The 19,803-nt window shown below is 38.2% G+C and overlaps 1 protein-coding gene across 2 annotated transcripts in view; it reads right to left on the reverse strand.

Moving 5' to 3' along the window:
- The window catches only part of PRDM5 (PR/SET domain 5), a gene marked incomplete at its 5' end in the record, with an annotated part of 76,086 nt that overhangs the window by 15,574 nt on the left and 40,709 nt on the right, over window positions 1-19,803 (reverse strand). For both annotated transcript variants that reach the window (XM_084263846.1, XM_084263845.1), the window contains 3 exons: window positions 479-564; window positions 13,043-13,136; window positions 16,495-16,655. In XM_084263846.1, coding sequence (XP_084119972.1) covers window positions 479-564; window positions 13,043-13,136; window positions 16,495-16,655 — 341 coding nt within the window. The remainder of the gene's footprint in view (window positions 1-478; window positions 565-13,042; window positions 13,137-16,494; window positions 16,656-19,803) is intronic.

Below are 19,803 nucleotides of genomic sequence, written 5' to 3' on the forward strand. Positions count from 1 at the left end.
AAGTCATTATGCAACTCAATAGTTGTCATCAGTTAATAAAACACGATTTCGACAAAAGATTACAGTGACCTGATTTTAAGGACACAGTAAGAATCAAAGCCCCCAGATATCAAAGGTTCAAGAACAGCAAAATCCTCACAGAACTGTCTACTCAGTAAACAATCACAAACATTAATTTATATCTATTAAAAAAAGCACAGATTAAAGGGAAAAGTTAGCAGTGCTAATATTTCAACATATAAAAATATCTAACAGAGAAAAAATAGGTGAATATGCAAGTCATAATTAGAATTTAACAGTTAATGACTTAAATCTTGACCTCTTTTTGCTGAGTATAAAATATTTTATACCAAAGTATATTTTGGTAAGTATAAAATATCTTGGTTGGTGTAGCCTAATGTCTACACCTAATAATTTACTTTTCACCACAGATTTCTCAACAATCCTCAAGCACCCATGAAAACAAAGCTACACTTACCCTTGTGTGGGTGCGAATGTGCATTTTCAATCCATCATTCTTGCTGAAAGCTTTGTCACAGTAAGGACACTGGTAAGGACGCTCACCTGAAGACAAAACAAAGCATTAGAATCCATAAATGCGGCCTCCTGGCAGCATGGTTATCTGTCAAACAGAAATACTTTTTTCTGGCCTTTACTTCACACTCATTTTAAACAAGAAGAGATCTAATCATTAGGAAAATTACAGATAAAGGTTGACCTGAGCAGGATGCTGGGCTAGATCAAAATATTACTCTTTCCTGCTTGGTTTTGTTCCAGCAATGTATTACACAGACAGCCTTGGAGAAAAATGGGGGTGAGGGGAATGGGGAGAAAATACCAACTGCTCTTGCCCAAACTCCGTTCTGCAGTGACTTATACATGGTCACTTTTATGGTTAGGCATTAACTGTTCCCAAGTATTTCTTCTATTTTCCATGTAGCTGTTTTTAGAGCCCTCTGGGTGTCAGAATCCCAATGAAATAAAAATCTTCTCTTTCTTAATGCTGTATTTGAACTGTTAGAAGCCAGTTAATAAAATTTTCTGCAAATTTTGTGTTGCAATGTGTAATTGAAAGGGAAGCAGAAGAACCTTAGCATCTCCCTTGCAACTTGTATTTAGTTTAATGCTCCATTAAACTAGTGTCGTTTAGCATCAATTTTCCCAAACTCACATTAGCGTAATGTGGATATTGAGCTATACAGAATCAAAGAGTGAAGAGCTTCTAAGAAAGCTCCATAATTTGCAAGACGTGATAAAGCTTTATAATTCCCCCAGGGCATTTCAATACTTAACTCCTTAGGCAATGCACTGGAATCTGTATGAGTTGTCGCCTCTTCCGTACACAGCACGTTTAAGAGCAAGTTGTTTTTAGTACAACAGAGTTCAACAAATTAAGGTACAATAATTACTTTTCTCTTAACAAAATGAAATTGTTTCTGCACAATCATAGTGCTGAGGGTGTAACAGACTTGTGTTTGAAAATATAACTTAAGCAAAGCTTATTCTGAGACAATGAACAGCTTTCACTTCTCTAATTTAAAAAAAAAAATAGACCTATTTCACTGATTCATCAAAGAGAGAGTGGAAGAGAGTGGCAGTAACAAAGGTAAGCATTTAAAGCTCCACAGTCCCTAAGAACAGGGATATTAATCTTTTCTTGGAGAAAGGAAGCCTCATTCCACTTCTCATCTTTTCTCATCATGAAATGTTCCTCCATGATGACTCAGAAGGAAGACACTGGACTTTTTCTTGGCAAGAAGACATCAAAGAATCATAAAACGTATGTAATGGAGACAGTTTATAGAAACTGTTCTTCCGAACTGACTCTATACAGAACAGATCAACTGATGAAGACATTCAAGGGCAGCTGAGATTAGAGAATTACTTAAGTAAGGAGGTAACAATCCCCAATATTTAGTAGATAAGACTATTCTTTGCTAATGACAGCAGCAGCAATCTGTCTAAAAGTACTTGTGATATATGAATATTTTTCTCTCTTGCACTCTGCCATCTCTCAGAAAGCACAATTGCATGAATTTAGCTATTTTTTAGGATGATGGCAACAATTACTGTGCTATAACTGAATTTTCATTGAGCAGTCTGAAATATGATATTCTCTCTCATGACCCTCCATGTCTTTAATACACATTGCCAAAATTCAAACACTCCAGCAGTTGTCAGTACTCAAATATTCAATTAATTCAGACGACATTTTTATGTTATCGGGCTTTTGAATGTAGAAGTTAAAGCTTTCAGCAGTTTGCAAGCAGATCAGCATTGACAGGTAGGAGTTGTACCCCTCCTCCCTCTCTCCCCCATCCCCAGGTTTTTCTAAAGAGAACGACTTTTGGTTTCAAAGGATGGTTTGGAGTTTGTCGGAAATGGATTAACAGCATCCTTCAGAAATTAACATAGAGACCATGGTACTTGATGGGTAAGGCCACAAGAGCTTTCACCACATGCCAGTAGAGGGCAACGGTATGACTTCATATCAATACGTTACACCTGAAAAAACTGACTTAGAGCAGCTGTTATGTCCTATAATTTTTCAAAAATCCTCAAGGATTCAAAAATTCTGGCTTACTATATAACGGAGACTGCGAGCTCTGACCTTATATTTTTGTTTGGTGGCATCTTATTTCTCTAAATTATACATAAATAATTTCTCATGCACTTGTGCCACTAGTAATTGTCAGTAAAGCAAATTAAATCACAGAATCACAGAATAACAAGGTTGTAAGAGACCTTTGAAGATCATCGAGTGCAACCATTCCCATCCTATGCAAAACCACATCCCTAAGTACCTCATCTACCCTTTTTTTGAACACATCCAGTGAAGGTGACTCAACCACCTTCCTGGGCAGCCTGTTCCAGGCCCTGACAACTCTTTCAGTAAAAAAAAATTTTCTAATATCCAATCTAAACCTGCTTCATGCCATTTCACCTTGTTCTATCTTCTGTCACCTGGCTGAAGATACCATCGCCCACCGCTCTACAACCTCCCTTCAGGTAGTTGTAGGTGGTGATAATGTCTCCCCTCAGCCTCCTCTTCTCCAGATGGCTCCCAAGTAATTTTACTGCTGGTCTTATTTTCAATGTTATTTTCTTTTGCCTAATGTTTGAAGACTGAATGCCCAAAATATATACAAGTGCACTTGTGTTTACATAAGCAACTGGTTCCCCTATGCACACACATCTGTTAAACGCATGTATCTTCTGCCTCAAGGAGTTTTAGGATTTTACAAAATTATCTGTGGCTCACTTAAATCTGTGCGCACAACGGTCGTGTTTCTTAGAATAAATGTCTAAGTCTCTCTAAACAGTCCAAAGATGAGTTTCCATCATTATGTTAAAAAAAATAAAAATGGATATTTATTATTTTTTATTTAAAAAAATACTTGCTTTTTAAGATAACTGGATCTGTGAACAAGAGTAAGATTCATTTCACATCAGCCACATGAAGATATAATGTGTAATTTAAACTAGTTGTTCTGAATCTTAATGAAATTGAAGATACAGGAAATTTAGGATGAATGGTGCTCTGGAAAGGGCCTGACATTGTTGCCTGAGAATTGAGTGAACAGCCCTCTGTCAATGCAGCTTGTTCTCTATTTACTGTATCTGGAGTTTAGGCAACAAACTCAGATTATATGTCTGAATTCATGGACAGCAGATTTTGGCAATATTATTACAATCCTACTTACTAACTTCTCTATCTCTGATAAAAATTATTCCCTCCTTGCTTCAGAACTAGACTAAGCAAATGTTATTCATGCTATCAGTCAGTTGGTAATAAGAATAACCCCAATACCAGAATCATCAACGAGACCACCGGGGAAGTAGGTGATCCCCAAGAGCTGTCTTTCTTAGTCTACCCCACTGTAGAGTCCTGTAAAATAAACAAGAGCAGGAGATACTTTCTCTAACATGGCAACATGCAAGTGGTGTAGATGAGAGCGGAGAAAAAACAGATTTGAAATAATGAATGCTAAACATATTCCTCCCACACATGAAGGTTTGCTGAAGTGTAGTGTTTCATACAGAACTCCTGCAAGTGTCCACATACAAGAGGGTCTGTGCTTTGACGAAGGCTAGAATTGTCACTAAGAAAAACGGGAGCTTGGAGAAAACAATCCTTAATCTGAAAGAAGTTGTTTGTAACTCTGACATTAAGCCACAACTGAGACTGCGATCTACACTTCTCACTAAAACATTTCACCAGGCTTTCTTTTTCAGTACAGTATCATTACATACCTCTTAATTTGACAGCCTGTCCAGTCAACATGCCCAGAATTCATGTGAATTCATCAATAACTAAAAACAACTGCTATCCTTACAATAGCAAAACATCCAAGACAGACATAATAAACGCTATGTTTACTCTCAAGTTACAGCTGACTGTCATGTCCCTGCTCTCCAAGACCAAACTGCTCAACACATTAATGGCACTTCTGTACAAATAACCCCAAGTAAATAATCCTTGAATAAATTGCAGTGGATTTAATATAATTCGAAGTCTAGACATTCTACTTCCAGATTTTGTATGAATAAAACCAAAGCTTTTAACTTAATAAAAATAAATTTAACCCTAATACAAGGATTATGAAAAACAATTCCATGATTGAAAACCATATGGGATTTTGATCTGAAAACATGTCCTAATAGAACTGCTATTTGTTTTTTTTCCCCGCAAACGTGTACATCTCTAGCTTGAGTTCACAATACCTACTGGACCTTACACTATAGCATCAAAAGCTAACCACTGGATCCTGCCATTCCACTTCAACTCAAGACTGACAGTTTCTATGAGACATTTGTAATCAAAGAAGCTGTAATGCAGCATTTACAGTGAGTTTAGCGCCCAGATTTCCCAAACTCAGATACCCTGAAGAGCAAAACAACTACGAAACTAAAGCAAATACACATTAGCTCTTCAAGATTTCCATGACTACATTTAAGACATTTAATAAAGACTCTGAGACACAATAGTTCATATTAGTCATGTGTTGCTATTTTCATGATGTATTTTCATGGATACCCCGTAACCAGTTTAGCCCTAAAAAAAAGCTAATTACAAATTCAGATGGAAAACTGATAAAACACCAATGCTAGTGACTTCTTGACAAAATTACCTCAAGTAAGATCAACCACATATGTACTTTACAGGTGACAAATACATTGCCAAATGAGACAAATGCAACATGTAACAGAGAAATAGTCCCATTTCAAAGAGACTGTAACAAAATAGTCTGAAGAGACCAGCAAACCAAAAAAGAAACAGAGGCACAGAGATCACGGTCAACATCATGCATAGCTAAGCATTTGATGATCTACTACATTCAGCTTTGGAAGCAGCCTCACAGAACTCTTTCCAACCACATACAGGCATCACTTATATTTAATTCTGTTAAATTTGGAGTCATATTTACTGTCTCCGTTCCCATGCAGCTTGGGCACTTGTATGCAGTTCTGAGGTACCTACATTAGCCTTCACCTATGAATTTCCTGGCTGTCTTCATTGGAACTAAACAGCTATATTAAGGAATGAAGAATTTTAATTACACAGAGAGGTTATGAAGGGTTTGGGGTTATTTCATCCTTTCAACAATGTCTGTGCTCAGTCAGTCTGGGTATTCAGCACCACTGTTCCAGGTCAACACTGAAAAAGATCAGAAAAAGACTTCTGACAGATGGCACTGAACATCAGACCATGTGTGTTATATGTAACTTAAGAGGAATTGTTTTCTTTGGTTTTCTTAAAAAAATTACCAAACAATTATGGCAATGCGGTCCATGAATCTTCCACAGCCATTTACCATCTTCTAAATTTAGCTCCTCAGATGTCGAACCACTTATAATAAAGACTGGAAGATCATGTTTAAAAAAAAAAATAAAATCTTAGCATATTATTTCAAAATGCCAGTTTTTAGAACAGCTATGGTAAAGTATAACCCTTTTTAAAGGCCTAATTTAAGACTGGCATAAAGAAGAGGAATAAGGGACACTCCACCATTGCCCAACTGTGGCAGAAAGAAGGCAGTTCACCTGGGGAGAAATTTGGAGGCAAGGGGGCCATCTGGATCACACATGCAACACTCCACACCAGATGATCAACAAGGCAGCCCAGAATGGGAATTGCAAGAAGGTTTTTTTAGTCAGAGATAATCTGGGGTGATGACAGCATGCAACAGCAAGTAAGGATGGGCAAAAGGTTAACGGATGTAACAAAATTATAATCTGTGACATATGCTTTAGAACATTATCTGTTCATATAGAGCTCTTGACAGCTTTACACATTTATCCTCAGCTGCTGTTGCTCTGTGTATGGTGTTCCCATCAAATTAAAAAGGCACTTTGAGTCCTTAACTGTACAGAATTCAGTTAGTGTGCTACACAAATATGTACATACACACGCAAAGAAACTCAAGATACACAGAACTGAGTTTATCCCACATGAAAATAACTTCTTTAAGTTAAAAAGGAACTCAAGGATCTGTGTAATTTCAACCATTTACATCAGAAAATGCAAGCAAAACAATTTTTGAAGACTGAGTATTCCCACTACAAGAAAATATTCAGTAAATTTCACCACCTTGGTACTATGCCAAACAGGCCTTGAGAAAAATAATTCTTCAGAATTTCCTCTTGTGTAGAGGTGGCAGTTTTCTAGCTATTGAATGGCCTTTTCAAAAGCATTTACCACCCCAAGTCTCTTAAGAACATTTTAAATTATGACCAGGGATTCTATAAAGGGAAAATAGCAGCAGAGTAATCAAGAAGCTTGACCAATTCCAGCAGCTAGCTGCTCTCTATGACACCTGGTCTAGTCTTAGTCTGGGCTACAGAAGGAAAACAGTGATCTAGCCTCCCTAATTTTCAGCCATTAAACACTAAAAATTTAGCACTTTTAAAAGTACAAAATACCCACACAGAAATATCTTTCTCGTGAACCAAGCTTTGTGAAGTTCAGCTGAGACAAGACCCAGAAACACCAAATACACATGTAATTCTACTCTCATAGTCAGTCAGGAACAGATCATTCTCTTTGACTGCTCTGAGTCCTGTTGCCAGAGAGAAACAGAAAAACAGTATGCAGGTATGGGTCAATTAGAGACATTTCTCATGCATTCTATGTTTTAATCAAGACTTGACCTTGGTACGCTCTGAAGACTAGAGAGTATATATTTCTAATATTTCTGGGGTTTGGATGTTTGGCTTTTGGTTTCACCAATCATTAACAACACTAAGCCTGTGTAACGTGAATGCTTTCAACCCAGCTCCAATACTTGCATATATCGCAGGTGTACGGGAGAATTAGAATAGCTTTCACTGAAGTCAACCAAGTGTATTTCCCATTCACTGAAAATAGTCACATGTTTAATAAACAACTCAAATGCTATTATTTTCGAAATAAGGGTGAAAATTTCATTACTCTTTTTTTTTCCCATTAATACTCTTTCTGTAAGTACTTAGCCATGCCTCATTCTTTGAGTCAGCAAAACAGTATTTTCACACCTGACAAGGTTTGCTTTCTGCAAAATGTTGGGTTTATTCAAAGAATTCAGGTTTCCTGTAGTTAAAACCAATAGTCAAAATGTTCTTCCTGCCCGGTCCATAAAAACTATCATTACAGAATTGAGGGTGTAGCTATTGGTAACTAAATGAATTATAAAGACTAGTAAAGGACTCTACAAAATAAGGCTATCTGAATCTGTACAGTAAAGCATGAAATAACTACCACTACTAACTTACTGTCTCTCATTAGTTCTACAGCAGTATTAAGATTTTAGTCACAAAAGAACCCCTTGACACACTTAAAAGAAAAAAACAGTTTCATTCCTTGCATTTATCAGTGGTGCAAAGCAACTTGGTTTCCCTATGAATGAAGCTTTAACATCTGTTAATTCAATGAACCCAATGGTCAACCAGGCCTTTTAAAGTATATGCATTAACCAACCAGTAATTCATTTGATCTTAAGATGTCACTGGCATTCAAATAATCTATCCCTTATAAGAACATTTCTTCATTCATGGAAGCAGACAACAAGAAGCTGACAGCTGCATGAAATTTTACAGGTACTTATAAAGATTTAACTGTTGTCTGGAGATAAATAGGTCAATGATGTATAAACTGAAAGGGTTAGAAATGCAGAGTCCTTACCTTTGAGGCCTTCTGCAAGCTCCTTTTTAAATTTGGTAGATAAAAGAGAGATCATTTATAAGTTATAGAATAGAAACAACCTATCTGTAGACATCTGCAAGCTGTTCACTGACTACATACAGATACATTTTTTTCACATACTTCATTGTGATATGAAAGGAAGTTCCTTCAAGATTCCCTTTTATCTTTTTTTTTTTAACATAAGAAAATATAAATTACTTATAAGGCAATTTGCCAGAAGATTTGCTAGAATAAGGATCCTGGATGTACATTATTTCTGAATACATATGAACAAACAGTTGCCTGTTTAGCTATAAAAATTCTGGAAACATATTTTCCACAGTAATAAACAAGTCATACTGTACTTCAAGTCATTACTTCCTTCAGCTATTTTTAAGTATTTTATGTTCATAGACAGTTGAACTACTGTTAATGATGAAAGATTTTCATTGTAACTCCACAACTAATATTTTGTTATTCAGGAAGTGCAAAACTTGGACCTGTATTTTTATACAGTTGGACCCTAAATATGATTTTAAATATGCTCAAATGCCTAGTTAAGGAACTTGCAGAAATCTGACTGCAAAGTTAGGACCATAACATCAAGCCCTCAATGCAGAGGATGGGAGACATCTCAAAAGACAAGCACCACCTAAAGTTACAGGGGACAAGTATAATGAAGCTTTTTCACAGGTTTATAGAAAGGTCTTTAATCATGCAAATGAAAATTTAAAAGGTAAGCTTAATTCTGTTAATACAATGGATATGGAAGTCCGCAGGCTGAATGCTTTTTGACCTTTTAATTTAATCTCTGGGTATTATCTTTTATTCATGTATATGGAAGGAAATTTACCAGGAACCTTCTGAACTCATGCTTACAAATTCAAGCCACTTTTTCCACATACCAGAGAATATAACATGTAAATATGCCACAAGTTGGAGCACAGGAAGTTCCGCACCAACATGCAGAAGAACTTTTTCCCAGTGAGGGTGACAGAGCCCTGGGACAGGCTGCCCAGAGGGATGTGGAGTCTCCTTCTCTGGAGATATTCAGGACTCGTCTGGACGCCTATCTGTGTAATATGAGCTAGGGAGCTGCTTTGGCAGGGGGGTTGGACCTGATGATCTCTCAACGTCCCTTCCAACCCCTATGATTCTGTGATTAATTCATGGCTTTCAATTTGTATAGAATAGAAACATTAACCTTTTGAGAAAACTTTTAGGACAGATGTAAAGTCATGGATACATTACTGATTTTTTTTTTTTTTTTTAATCAGGATTTTGACTAAAGGTGATGGAAGAAGCAAAATAAGGTTACATTTTAACCTACATCTGCACGTGTAAGGACTTTCTGGAAGACATGTATTGTTATCAGTTGTCACTCACTAGTCCCTGTGTAACGGCATAAGTAAGGAACAGCATAGAAAGGATAGAATTAAGTTGAAACACTTGATTCTCTTAACTCAAAAAAAAAAATTAACCTGCAAATAGAAACTACCTCATAACAACTTCAATTGCTCCACAGCTTGTAATGCTACAGCCCAAAGATGGAAGAGATTAGGATAGAAATAATTAGGAAAGCAACAGGATAGATATCAGACAGATAATGCATGGTTGGTTGTATCTCACACAGACAGACACACAAATACATGCACACAAATACACAGATGAGATAGCAATTAACATATTTAAATGCCAATGTATAACACAATTGCAAAGCTACACAAACCACAGCCAGTAACTGTTAACACTGAAATCTGCTTGAAACTTCAGGGAAGTAATTAACCTCCTGGCCCCCAGTTTTCAAGCTCAAGGAGCAGACCATAGAATTTCTTTTACAATTTATGAACAAGCAGAGGAATTTATATCACAGCCAGAGGATTCTTTTGCTGAATTAACCCCAGCTCCCTCTGACCCTAAGAAGTCATAAAGCAACAGGATACAGCAGAGGGAGAATGTGCTATAGTGTTTCAGCTGACCTAGAGACCTACGCTGTCTCTGTCATGCCAAGGCTGGAAACCCAAATGATGAATTACAGGCCAATACACTAGGTTCAGATGCAAACATCAACCCCTTCCTCTCTATGCATGCACATGCAGACACATTCACTCACCCCAAACCAACTCAGTTTCTGAAAAAGGCCAAGTACTGTTAGGGCTCATTTACAAAGTTTTACTCTAAGGTAAGAGAGAGGAAAAAAGTTGCTTACTGAGGAAGCCTGTATACATCTGTGTGTAACAATATTTAAGAACACATGTATTAAATGAAGGCCCAAAATGCATTAGGCCTTCCTTTTCATATATGGATTATTAAACATATCAAAAAACAGTTCCAAAGCAGAACCAGGAGGGTACCCAAGAACCTCAGCTTTCATAAAGAACAGCTTTATAAACAAAAAGGGATAAAAGCAACACACAACTCTCTTTAAAAGAACTTGCCCTGGCTTTATTTTGTAAATACAAAATAAATCCTCTTATACAAAGTAGCTAATAAAACAAAGTCTAGCTGATCACATGCACAGAAAATGGGATAACATGAACATCTGCACCAGGACCTCAAACCTAATCAGCTGTAATCGCCAAGACATGAAGGTGTTTGCAGTACTTACACTTACGGTGTACCGCTTGGTTGCGCCAAAAGCTTAGCCCCCACTGGAGGTTTATTCACAAAGATGAATCATCACTGGAAAATGGGCTGGGACTGATTGTTTCACTTCTAGCTCATAATGAAAACTGATACTTTGAAGTCTGACCAAAAAAAGAACAACTTTTTTTTTTTGCGGTTTGCACATGGCACAGATCCCCTTCAGCTACTACCTTTGGTTTCTCTGAGAAGGATTCAAGCTACCCCTCAGAAAGCCATGCTTCCTCAGTACCACTGAACACTGGACAACAATTTCCTCTCCTGTGTAGTCTGCACATGATCATGAACAACCTGTCTAGTGTCTTCAGGTACAGCACAAGTCAAAACCACCTTTCCAAATGTACAGTATGAATCTAACCAAGGCATTTTTTCACTAAACCTCACAAAAAGCATTTTGCCATACAACTTACAAATTCTTTTTTAAACCACAAGTCACAGCAGCAACTCCAGTCTCCACATCCCCCCTTCTCCTCACAATTTCATCAGGATAATCAATAAGTGGTCAGGAATCATACCAGAATGACATCAAAAATAACCATGAAAATGTGTTTTAGGTGATTCGCCCAGTGAAGGATGAGAATCACAAAATCCTCCACCAAAAGTGTAACTGACATTGATATACAAGCTAGGCTGGAAGAGAAAAGGATCAAAGTTCATTTATCACAAGTCATTATGAGTTAACTCAGCAAAGCATTTTTCCTAAATTAGTAGCTCTCTACAATGAGTGCTTCTAGCTTTCTAGGTAAAGAAAGAGGCTTTGAAAGTTTCCCTCATTCTGCAATATCATTCTTTCATAAATTATTCCCACATTGCCCAACCTGTATCATCTCCTGGCAAGATCGCTTCTCCAACCATATCTAATTTACTAATGTACTGAAACTCTTCATTTTCTTTCTAGTTCAGGTAAATTCAAAATGTCAGTTTACTGTTTCTCATATAATAGCAGCTACAAATTTTGCAAGGCTCTACAATCTGCATATTCAAGAAGTAAAAGGGAAACAAAAGGAAAAAAAGAGAGAAACCCAGAGCTTACAGAAGACTGAAGAGAAATGATGCAAAAGGTGAGACTGTACAAGAAGGACTTTGAAAAGAGTTGATGAGGAGCTGTGGAAGAAAAAACAAGAATACAAAGGAGGAATGGAGAGAACTGCTGCACTGCAATGCTGGACCTTGCCATCTGTGACCTGCAGTGACTTTTGTGTCTATAATTATACAGTACATGCAAACCAACGGACCAGAATGCATATACAGGCTTCTATGTGTATGCTTTACTACAGCTGCTATAAGGGATAAACACTGAATCTAGTGAAGAGTTAAAACTAAAGATAAAAGTCAATTTTAGCCTTTTAACCTGTCTGTAGGACCAGGATAAAAAATTTCTAGTCTCAATAGCAGTCAAATCCAAAAATGACAATATATCAAAATGTAGTAAGACATGTAATCTTAACAGGTGGTCCTGATGGACTGAAGAGATTAAGACTTTTCCAGACATAGTAGAAAGCCAAATCATCGAAACCACAAATTCTGTCACTTCCCTGCACACCAAACTTGCTTATGTGAAGTGAGTCATAGGAAGGCTATTTGTTAACAGATGTTTTGACTGTCAAGGCAAATCCATACCATTATATGTTGGAAACAAATTATCAAAAAGAATCCCCTTTCCTAGAAACAAGTTGCCTCTAGTTTGTATAAAAGCAGTACGTCACAAAACTAAACCTATTTACATGACTTATTTTCAGTGTGTTTACAGAAACACAGATATCACATGAAAGGGAAACAGAAATGCAATCTAAGTGGCAATATAAAGTTATATAACTCAGATCCAGGAATGTTTGGAGATCAGCAGAGAGAGTGAGTCAGATGTTGCAACAGGAAATAAATTTTGAGCTAAAGCATACTCCAGGCAGAACATTCTCATTTGGGAAACACTCAGGTTGTGAAAAGGTCAGAAGTTACATTAATACAGAATCAGTTTCAAAACACCTTGGCAGCCACAGAGATGAAAGAACTTGTACATAGGCATAACTATTCATATATACACATACATTCACTCATATCTACAGTTGAGAATAGAATCTGGTTTTAGAGCTTAGCAAGTAAAATGTCTGAAAAAGACATGGTATTAGGCCTACCTGGAGACCGCATTTCTGTTTGCAGACAAACAGTGGACATACTTAAAAATACTATGTTATATATTTAGAAACCCTTCTCTGTTCATTACAATAAACACTACTGCACCTGTATGGCTTCGAATATGAACCCTCAGCGTGCCATTGCTTGCAAACTTCTGTCCACAATACGGGCAAATCTTCTCTTTCTCTCCTGTGTGAGTCTACATGGGGTGAAGAAAGATAAGAATGAAAGCTTCGCACAGCTTTTAAAGAATCACAGAATCACAAGGTTGGCAAAGACCTTTAAGATCATCGAGTCCAACCGTTCCTGTCCTATGCTAAACCATATCCCTAAGTACCTCATCTATCTGTCTTTTTAACACATCCAGGAATGGTGACGCAACACCCCTCCGGGCAGCCTGTTCCAGGCCCTGACAACTCTTTCAGTGAAGAACTTTATCCTAACATCTAATCTGACCCTGCCCTGGCACAGCTTTGTGCCATTTTCCCTTGTCCTGTCTCCTCTTACCTGGCTGAAGAGATCATCTCCCACCTCTCTACAACCTCCTTTCAGATAGCTATAGGTGGTGATAAAGTCAAAGAAGTGAAATATGTAATATTTTAACTATATTGACGTTGACCACTGTTGTCTCCATTATATATTTTATACCTTCACACCTGGCAGAGGTTCAAAGTAATTAGCTATAGGTGTTCTTTTCATTTTTTCCCAAAATTTCTAAACAAATCTTATTATTAATGGCAAAATAATTGGGCTTTTCAGTTCCTAAGTTTACTATTTCTTAAATAGTTACAATTAAAAATGGTCAATTCACCTTTGTGCATTTTCATGATCACAAGACTAAGAAACCTAGTTTTCAGTTTGGTATCTATGATCACAGTTTCTAAACCAGCAAATAATAATTTGCTTATGAAATAAAATTAGCCTTCATAAATGGGTCTGTCTTTAAAAGCTTGTGATTTCACAGAATTTTATTACATTATCAGATGCAGTGAAAAATGTTTACCTAACCTAGTATAACTTTTCCTTTTGCAAACCTGGACCAGAGCTTTAGAAGCTTTCATACAATTCGTGCACATGATTTCTAATTCCCTCATACGAACGGAATACAACCATCAGTTCACCTGAAGTATGACAGAAAACAATCCTTCAAAGTGCAAGTTCTCAGTGATTCTAGTCAACACAAATTCCATCCTGTATCCCAGACTGCATTTAGGGAATTGATCATGAGAAGCGTATTGCAATTGTTACTAACACAAAATTTTACTTTTAAGGCTCACGCAGCTTGCTGATGTAAAATTTACTTCAAAATGGGAATAAAAAAATCACAAACTCTCACATCCAACCTGTATGGTCAACAGCAAGACCACCTTGAACTAAGTTACATAAACGGGTTCTTATTTTCCACACTGTACTTTCAATGCCCTGTTCGGAACTGAAGGTTTATTGGCCTATTGAATGATTTTTCTTTACAATTGTGACTTCTCTTTCAATGGGCAATTTTGAGTTACTTCATTTCAGTGTTAATTTAAATGGGATAGAAAAGACAACACAAGAAATTGTATGGACAGCTGACAAGTGGTGTTTCAAGCTTTGAACGACTCTCTTCAGATAAGGAAATTAATTCTCATTTTTATGAAAGACATTGAAGCGATATAAAATTATTCGTTACATCATAAAAACCTTATCTCACACAGTACATATTATGCTGCAGCTAAAGGAATAGTAAAAGAGGTATTGTTTCAATACTGAACAGACTTGCATAGTTTTTATTCCCTGACATTAAGAATATGAACATTAAATCCCTCTTGATTAGGAAAAATTCTTTAGAAATCACTTACATCTCTAATAGCAACACTGGGAGATACCAGACAGGCAACTTTCAATTTGTTCTGAACAGCAGCAACTACAAGGCTCACAAACATACAGCTACTCCTAGTTATGGCAACAGCCAGCACAAAGCAATAGCAATTGCAATTAAGAAGATATATCAAAGAAAGAATAGGGATAAATTATGAGCAGTAGTTGCCTTTCATTAAAATACAAATATGTATATGGCCATCTTTAATACGAAATTGTAAGTCATGTTGATTTTTTTAGAAAGAAATCTGAGAAACAAGTTTAAAAACTATGCAGAGCTCATCAACGATTCCGAGCAATATTTTTGGGCCTTGTGATCCATCTTGGCACAATCCTTCACAAAAAGTTAATTTGAAATCAATGTATCAGTATTATAGGCCAAGTCTGTACCTCAAGTGATTAAAACAAGTAGATAAGGATGAAAATGGTTGTGTCTGTTGTGCAGTCTGGTCTTTTAGCTCCTTAGGATCAATATATTCAGGCTTGAAAACCAAACGTGCTTTTTAGTATTCTTTATTTTAAAAGTAATAGAGGAGTATCCTATAAAGATCTCTCAGCAAAACTCAACTGATTTCTTAGGTTGAACCAACTGATGAACCAGGTTACTTGAATCTCAATCATCTATTACTACATGTTCTGAAATCCACAAACAAGGCAACCCCATGCCGTTCTAATTCTTCTAAAGTACAGGTCAAAATCTTCCACTGTGTGTAGCTGAGAGAAATACATCTTGGTTATATGGTTACATCACTCACTCAGAAGAAACATTTTTTTTCAGCAACTACAAATTACTAAGGAATTTAATGCATATGAGACAAGCAGCACTTAAAATAGATAAGGACCTTTAAAAGACCACAAAAGAAAACAGATATTTTGTTCCTAGTTTGTTCCATTACTTTTTCCAATCTGTAAACATGTTAAAAATCAAACACATATTCTGGAGACCCTACTGTCCATCACGTTAAAGAATTCAATAATCTGCCAGTAGCTGGATTTAGGCTTGAAGGGAATGTGCTACTTCCCACACCTGTCAGACATGGCAGGGTCAGAGAGACACTGAAAATATAAATATATAAGGTTTGTGCTGTAATGCACAGCACATGCCATAATCTTGTGCTGAAAACACTGTACCTTGTAACTCAGTCAAACTGTTCTGTTATTACAATTTTACATGCACATATGAAGTACATAAAATAAGGTAGACAATATACAGACAATATTTTTCAACAGGCTCGCACCATCTGCATTTGGTGGCAGCACTTGTGCTGATTTTCTTCAGCTGATTCATTTTTAATTCAATTATTTTATTCCCATTTCTTCCCAGTAACATAAATTTAACCTCAGGTCAAACCTTTCCACCCATCTCTGCAGTGGAATTGGGGCAAAATTTGGAAGAAAATTTACAGACTAGTTTTCTTCCAAATTTTACCCCAATTCCACTGCAGAGATGGGTGGAAAGGAGAGTGATAAAAGCAGCACCGCCAAGACCCATACTGCTACAGACCTCTTGACACTGGGTTTATATGTATGCACCTGCTGCTGCATGCCACCATAACCCCACTACTGCATTTTGGAATATAAAGCACCATCACAGATTTTTACTGAAAAGCCAGAAATGCAGAAGCATATGTGGATTTTATGTTTAGTCACAACCTTAAAAGCACAGAAGGAATGAATATGATAGCACTGACTCTACTCACTTTTTTATGACTCTTCAGGACTGAGGGCGTCACAAAAGCTTTGTCACAGAGATCACACTTGTATTTCTTATGTCCATCATGTACAACTTGAATATGAACATTTAATGTGTCCTTTCTTTTGAAAGTAGCATCACAGTGATCACACTTGAAGGTCCTTTCACCTTACACAGAGAAAAAAAGGTTTAAAGATTTTTCTGGAAATACACTAATGCTGTTTCAAAATGTTTCAAAAAAATGAATGTTTCAAAAAAATGAATAAAAGCAACAAAAGTAAATGAAGAGCTGCATCCTTAGAAAGAAACATCACACCAGGTAAAAATGCCCCTGAGAAATTAAGAGACTAGAAAGCCTTCATTGCCAGAAATGTGAGATTAAACTCTATAATCAAAGGTGAAATGGCTTCCAGTGAAACAGAGCACAGGTTTTATCAGCACCTCCAGTAATAGACTCTTTTTTAGTAACAAGAAAAAGATGAAATAGGCTTCATCTTTTGAAACTTAAACAGTAAGAGACATCTTGAATTTAAAAGACGCCTCAATCAAGAAATACTTGCTTTGAGCAACCCATCTGTACTGGTTCTGGCCAGGCCAGGGTTAACCTCCCCAATCAGCCAACACAGGTGAGCTGAGTTAGCCCAGGCTGTTTTCCACACCACCTGACACCACTTCCCCATAAAAGTAGCTAGTTGGGGAAGGGCTGAGGGGTTGCGTCCAGGGCAGTCTGAGTGCAGCTCGGTCGGTCAGTCCGTCCTTGCCATTGGGCAGCCTTCTGTAATCTTTGGGCCAATAAGGTACTCTGTGTTAGCACTAGGTGTGAGTCTAACTAGTCATTATTGTTCTACATTCACAGTGATTTTTGGCTGTACACCGTCCTTATCCCAACCAATGGAGGCTCTGTCTGTTTGTACTCCAGGAGTGAGCGAGTAGCTTGGTGGCGATTTGGCCTCTAGCCAGGCCCAAACCACCACAGTCCTTTTTGGTGCCCAAGGAGGGGCTCGAGGAATTTGAGATAAGGACAGTAACTGGATGAGGGAATAGGCAGAACAAACTGAACATAGCTGGGTGGTGAAATAATTGTAGAGAATTTCTGTTGCAATTGGGATCTTAAGGACAATTCTCATATATGTGATTTGCAAAGGCGAGGGGTGGAATGTCGCAGTTTTGCGTAGCTGTGCTGCTGAGAAAGCTTCTGCAAGAAGCAGCTAGAAGCTCTCTGCAAGCCCCAGACTGTAAACATCAGCCAATTCAAGGCCAAAGTTGCTGCTGACCAGGGCCGAGCCAATCAGCGATGGTCACAGCACCTCTGGGAATTACATATGGGAGAAAAAAACCTGCAGGCAGATGCATTTTGCCACCAGAGAAGGGAGTGAGAAGATGTAACAAGCTGTGTGGACACCAAGGCAAAGACCAAAGGAGGGAGGGGGGGAAGAATGAGGCACTCCAGGTGCCAGGAAGAAACATTCCCCTGCAGCTTGTGGAGAAGACCACGGTGTCCCCTCACAGCCCATGGATAAAGACGGGGAGCAGAGACATCTATGGCCTGTGAAGAGGTTGATCCACACCTCAGCAGGTTTGCCAGGCAACTTGAGACTTTGTGGGGGACCAGGCTGGGGGAGTCTGGGCCTGAATGTCAACACCCATGGAAGGAAGTCCTGCTGAGAGGCCTGTGGTGAGGAGATCACTCCCCAGTAGAGAGGACTCACACTGGAGAAGTTCGTGGATGCGGATGTCTCACATGGGTGTGACCCCACGGTGCCGCAGGGGAAGGGTGTGTGTGTGGAATGCCCCAACTCCGCCCCAGCTAAGACAGAAGACAACTTGGGAGGAACGGACTGAAAACCCCCATCCCCCATTCCCTCCCCGCACCATGATGGGAGGGAAGAAGGGAGCAAATTTATGATTAAAGCCAAGTGTGCAAAGAGGCAAGAGGTGGGGGGGAAGCAGAAGTGTTAAGATCTGGGGAAGGAAAGCAGCTTGTGACAAACCACTGGAACCCCATTCCCTGCCCCTCCCCACGCCACGTTTTAGGGGGAAGAAGGGAGTAAAATCGTGATGAAGTTTAAGTCTGCTGATAAGGAAAGGGTGGGGGGAAGGTGCTTTAAGACCTGCCTGTGCTTCTCATTACCTGACTCTGGTTCCCTGGGTGTGTAGTTGTAGTAATAATAAATCACTTTTCTTTCTTTTATTCTGTGTTGTCTGTTTTGCCTATTTCACTAATTGGAGAGTGATCCCTCTGTCCTTATCTCAAGTCCTAAGCCTCCCAATATATATTTTCTGCCCTTTTCAGCTGAAAGGGGGAGTGAGCGGCTTTGGTGGGCATTTGGCCTCTAGCCAGGGCCAAATCACCACACCATCTCATTCACATCAATAGAAGTCAACTCATATGATAATGAAGTGTTACTATTCAAATTGTGGTGATGTGGTTGAAGGTTATGTTGGAGGCCAGGTTAACATCGCTAATAGTTTTAAAATTCAGTTAGTTAGCTAAGAGAGGGGAAGAGACATTGTATTCAAAAAATCTGCGCACATCTTTTGAGAGAAAAAAAAAAAAAGAGGCATGATTCTTCAGATAAATCATTACAATAAGCCTTCTCTACCACTGCTGTGAATGCAGAAGAGAATATTCTATTTGTTAACTTTTTGATCAAAATTACAAGTTAAACATCTGCAACATGGCATTTATTCAGAAATCCACAGTTCAAACTGGAAATCAGGTGCGCATATCCCAAAGATCATCATAATCAACATAAGATCCTCCACATTTTTTCCAGGACAGAGATCTGATCTACACCCTCTTGATCTGTATCAATACAATACAGACTTGAGAAAATAAATTACTTTCAAACAGTAAAAAATTAGTAAGGTAGTAAAAGATAACCAATTTTCAAATTAAAAAACACCTCCAAAGTCAGGGAGTACATTTCAACCATATCTACTCTATGTACACCCGTTATAATAGTCTTCAACTATCACAGAATCATAGGGGTTCCAAGGGACCTCCAGAGATTATCCCTAGGATAGGTCACACAGGGAGGCATCCAGACAGGGCTTGAATATCTCCAGAGAAGGAGACTCCAAACCCCCGTAGGCAGCCTATCTGTGTAATGTGAGATAGGGAGCCTGCTTTGGCAGGGGGGTTGGACCCGATGATCTCTTGAGGTCCCTTCCAACCCCTAAGATTCTGTGATTCTGTGATTCTGTCCCAGGGCTCTGTCACCTTCACCATGACAAAGTTCTTCTGCATATTAGTGCGGAACTTCCTGTGCTCCAACTTGAAACCATTGCCCCTTGTCTGGTCTCCACAGACCAT

This window comes from Gallinula chloropus (assembly GCF_964237585.1).
Source record: "Gallinula chloropus genome assembly, chromosome: 4".
Lineage (NCBI taxonomy): Eukaryota > Metazoa > Chordata > Aves > Gruiformes > Rallidae > Gallinula > Gallinula chloropus.